This window comes from Neodiprion lecontei, chromosome 4, assembly GCF_021901455.1.
Source record: "Neodiprion lecontei isolate iyNeoLeco1 chromosome 4, iyNeoLeco1.1, whole genome shotgun sequence".
Taxonomy (NCBI): Eukaryota; Metazoa; Arthropoda; class Insecta; order Hymenoptera; family Diprionidae; genus Neodiprion; species Neodiprion lecontei.
Genome location: NC_060263.1, coordinates 28250939 through 28256124, shown reverse-complemented (window position 1 = coordinate 28256124; position 5186 = coordinate 28250939). Strand labels below are relative to the sequence as shown.

General features: G+C 41.3%; 1 protein-coding gene across 1 annotated transcript; it reads left to right on the top strand.

The window, feature by feature from the left end:
- The first annotated feature begins 1395 nt into the window (after positions 1-1395).
- On the top strand, positions 1396-3204 carry LOC107222819. Its single transcript, XM_015662330.2, has one exon. It carries the CDS (start codon positions 1396-1398, stop codon positions 3202-3204), a length of 1809 nt encoding a protein of 602 aa, XP_015517816.1.
- The last annotated feature ends 1982 nt before the right edge of the window (positions 3205-5186 follow it).

Genomic DNA, 5186 nt, shown 5'->3' with positions numbered 1-5186 from the left:
ACTCGAAGAGGGGGAAATATTTGTGGCCAATCGAATCGGTAGCACGCACGAAGGTGCTTAGTGTCGTTAGTTGGCAATCAAACGAAAAGGTACTTCGATAAAAATCGAATCGTTATCTGATAGCGGTTGTTTGATCAGAGTTTTACGTCTCGCCCAAACTCTGTCTAGTTTTTGCCAGGAATTCCGCACGCCCGCGCTTAACGAGGGTTAATGAATCCACCGAATTGGAAGCCTGTGTTGCCCCAGGTCCTCGAACAGGATCGCTGTCGATGAGAAACTTTCCTGTTTGTACGCCTCTAATGTCAACATGTCCAATATGTAATTTTCGTTCTGGATTATTGCACCGCCTATGTCTCGTTAATATTCCCGTGGTACTGTTTTTTGAAATCAAAGCACTTTGACGGGGCGGTAAAAGCTGTGAACATTTATCTCTCAGCAGCGGTGCGTATTTTTTTTCAAGCTTGCTTTTCCATCATCAACCGTTATCGTACAGTATCGGGACATATTTGTATAACATAGTATCGTATTTGTTATATCAAGATTCCCTGAGGTAATATTGCGGACGGCTTCATCACGTGTTTCTTCCTACACAAGCAATACTCTTGGGGGAATAATATTCGCGTCTTGTTCAATGATTGATAGCATAGCGTCATGTCGTTAAATGTATACATCATCCACCGTTGTAGCATTTACCGAGTTTTAATATTCTTGTGCATTCGTTACTGAATGTAAATTTTTCGTTGCGTAACTAAACTATATAGAAATTTCATTGTTTCATAAAAAAAAAAAAAAAACATAAAAAATACTATATGATGAATCGTCCAAAACGCGGTGTCACTTCGCGAATTACGCAATTTTTTGCACAGGGCTGAATGTAATTACACACCGTCTCGCAACTTTCACAGCTATCTTTGTACTTTATGAAAAATCTGGCAGTGCAAATGGGAAACACAGTTGTTGTGGACTTGTGTTGTTGTTGATCATTTCATCGCTATACATATACGTACGGTTGCTTTGCGCGTCCGTGTATCGGGAGTGAAAACTTTATCCGGCTTGTAAAGTACATACGTGACTATTCCGGTGAATATGAGGCAACTGTAACAATTTGTGCGCCAGTGTGGGACAGTGTGCATGCTTAATGTACGACAATTTATGATAAGCGCGTGCGAGAAACGGCTATGGGTATAAACGCATCTCTTATAGCTAGCAGAAATTGAGCCTCCAGAGCGGGACAGCGCGATTTCTCATGGGAATCGTAACGGGGAAATTTGTTGGTCGATCAGGGTTGCACTTGACGGATAGCTGATGCTTATCTTCGCATCGTCCATACTATTGAGTCTAACGCCTGATGGATAATAGCCATTTTTCACTTGCCTTTCGTTCTGTCAAGTTGCCATGCTGGGCTGGTTCAGTGTTCTCGTGATTTTTGGAGTTTTTATCACGCCGAGTGAAGGGGCACAATTTTCCGCTAACTGGGAGAAAAAATTCATTAATCATGAAGACGAAAATCTCCGCGAGTACGAGAATTTACTTTTGAAAATTATGAAGAATGCTTTTTCTGAAAGTAAAGCTAACGTCGTTCTAGTCAGCGGCGAGTGTCCAAGATGCAACAGGATATTGGATATTCTGATGAAAGGTACGAAGCTGCCGTTAGTAGCAGTGACAGAATTCCATCTCGCAAATTCTAACAATAGCAGTGATACAATTTATAAATTCGTAACAATTGTGGTAAGTAATTTCGACGAGTTACACCGACATTTTGAAAAGCTTCGGCTGCAGTACGCATGGAACCCAAGAGCGAAACACCTGATCGTGACTGCTGTTGAACCAAGCGCAAAAGAATTGCAAATATTTTTCGAAGAGTGCTGGACCCACAGAGTTCTCAACGTTGGAGTTTCAATCTACAACCGTTATGAGGTTTACACGTACAATCGCTACCTGGGAAATGCCCCGTTTGAAAAAGTCAACGCGTCAAATTTATTTTACGACAAACTTCGAGACATGATGGGCCATCCAGTCCGTACCAAGTATGTCCCATTTGTAGGAAGGAACGTACCAAAGTGGATCCCGGAAGAACGTAAATTCGTGTTTGTCGATGTGGACTGGGCTTACGCCCAGGCGTTTTTGCAAACTGTCAACGCTACCGCAAAATATCCCGACCTATCCAACGAAGAAGTACCTCTGTATGCAGGCTTCAACTATCGTTTCGAGCGTTGGAAACAGCGTAATTTCTTCAGCAACGAATTGTGGTTCAACGAAATGCTGGCGAACTTTGTATTTTTCGAAAGAACTGAACAAGTTTACCCGCTTGGTTTTGACGGCATCTACGTAATCGCCCCGAAGAGTGGTTTGAAGTTGCCGAACGTGTTCAGGCCTTACCAAAAAATGAGTTGGCTCGCCATCGGCATAAGTCTCGGAGCCTACGGTCTCTACACTTACGTACTTCATAAGCGGAGAAACATCACTGCTGACGCGTTTATGAGCACGTTGGCGACATTTCTGGGTCAATACTATCCCAAAAGGTACCGTCAGCTCGGAAATAAGGGTCCGATTATCGTTTGGTCGTTGTTCTCGATGCTAGTGATAAGCGCTTATCAAGGCGCACTGTACAGTGCATTAGCAATTCTGACCTACTACCCAGAAGTAAACACTTTGGATGAAGTAATCAGACTCACGAACACGGTATACGGTTACGAAGAATTTTACGAGACCGTCAAAGACCATATGCCGCCAACCATCAAGTTGATTTTGCTAGACCAAAATACAGACTGGTACAAATTCATGAAGCTTCATCCCGGCTATTTTTATTTGGGCTCCTTGACGGCCGTCAAACACGGCATCATGCGACCGTTGCTGTTATCTCAGCAGGGAATTCCACTCTATCACGGGGTTGAGCAATGCTTCGTACCAATGTACACGACGTACTTCACACCGTACGGTTCACCCTACCTGGATAAGCTGGATTGGGTCACTCTAGCCTTTAGAGAAGCCGGCCTTCATCAGTACTGGGAGAATCAAATCAGTATAAACTCTTTGTTGACTGGGTTGACCGTCCCGTTCGACGGGCAGATCAGAACCGTTAAGAAGTTGTCTTTGATGACGGAGATACTTGCTTTTTACATTTGGGCTGCGGGGCTGCTGGTCAGTTTTTGCTGTTTTGTCTACGAGGTATACTCCAGACGTTGTACGGAAAAGAAGAGTTAACAAAATTAGCAATTGTAAAAGAAAGAAATTCGGATTCCATCGATTCAATTATAAGCCTGATATCTCATGGATGCAAAAATGCAGATGTGCTTAAGGGGACGCCCTGGTCGATTTCGACGTTGGCGTACATGTCGCATTTCATACGCAATTCTGAACAAAAATACTCCAACTTATTTTCATTTGCCGCAGAAATAAAGAAATGGCATAGATTCTACGATATCACAATAGTAAACTCGTAAAATTCATGCCATTTCTTTATTTCTGCTTCAAAGGAAAATGCAGTGGAGTGTTTTTGTTCAGGATGGCGTATAGAATGGGACTGTTGAGCTCCTTTTTACGTTTGAGATACGTAGGACTTTGAAATTTGGAAATATATACGACAACGTCGAAATCGACTAGACCGTCGAGACCACCCCTTTAAGCGATTCTAAGGCCAACTAAAGGGCGTCAGATGTATAAAAAAACGTATTGCTTTTATTCATACTTTGCTACCAATAAAGATATCTACAATCTGTACTTGTTCTAGAGTTATTAGCATAAAGTGGTCCATCGTTTTGAACTACTAATTTTAAACACAGCTGTTCAGTTTCGAACTACCACTGTTACTTAGATACTATCAAGTGAATAAAAATTTTCTCAACTACACCTGCATTTTGTTCTCACAGTCTTCAATAATTACGCAGTCTTCCGTACAGCACACGGTGCATTCAGAGTCTATAGAGTAGCGGGCAGCGAACTCCCGCACTGATAATTAAACGAGAAAGAGAAAAGTTCGCGTATTTGAACGTTTGGAGATAAAGCAGTGGACTGAAATGTTGTGTCAGTCTCTCACTGAAAAAAATAATAAAACAAAAATTTGATGACATGATGGCTGCAAAAGGAAACAAAAATATTGGGTTAATTCGTGATGTTCGACCATGGTAATACTCATTCGATATTGTCACTTTATACTTTCTTTATACTTTATCCAGGTCAGTGAATAAAAGAAACTTTGATACTGCAATTTAATTCTAAAGACAGTTTCCGTACAAATTTACTTAACAACTGATCTCTTCTAGTCATAGAACTTTTAGTTGTAGCTGATGCGGGAACTTTGGTAGTGTTATTGACATGGTGTATAACGTTGAGATTCTCATGACACAGTCATATTGTGTTTCCTTGAAGTTTGCTAACGATTTGTGAGACAGAATCGATGAAGTGGCTCATACCGTTTGCGATAAAAATGATTGAGGGTGTCTTGACTTGGAAGTGTTATTAAAAATTCTCCTAAAGAAATATTAAGGTTTGGAAAAATTCATGAGCCAATTTCGGGAACATATCCTTCATAAATATTGATGATGATTATACATAATAATAGTATATCTGTGTATAATATACGTATTTATTTATCTATACATAGGTATTTCTTGATGAACACGATGCAATTGCAAACTAACTACGGGATTCAGTTAGGTGAAAAATCAGACGAATTTACGAAGAGAGATAATCTCAAGAGGAGTCTTGATTTGGTTCAGGAGTTGGTTGGTTGGACAGTAATAAACGAGCAGCACTTAATTACAGACATCGACAACGAACAAGAATCGCCTCAGAAACCAAACATACATGGCGTCTACGCGTGTTTTGAAGACGGTAAGAGTCAAGCCAAGTGGCTTACAGCTTATCACTCCAGTGTTGGAAGGGTGCGGGATCGCACGCATTTCACCGATACTAATTGTAAAATCGGGGATATCGAGAGATGCCTGAACATTGCGCGCGTGACTTATCGAAATTGCGAGTATCGAGGTTGGATTCGCCGTGTTCCAAGTTCAGCTACGACAGTCACATGCCCACGCATTAATTCTGTCTCGTATTTCTCAGTCTGTGGTGCTTTACTGTCTCGTCTGCTACCGTGCAGTGAGTTCCATTCATGCAGTGTGTACAGTAATATGGCTAAAAGTCGTGTGTGTATATAGTTCTATTCGATGTCTGTGCTTTGTTCTTCC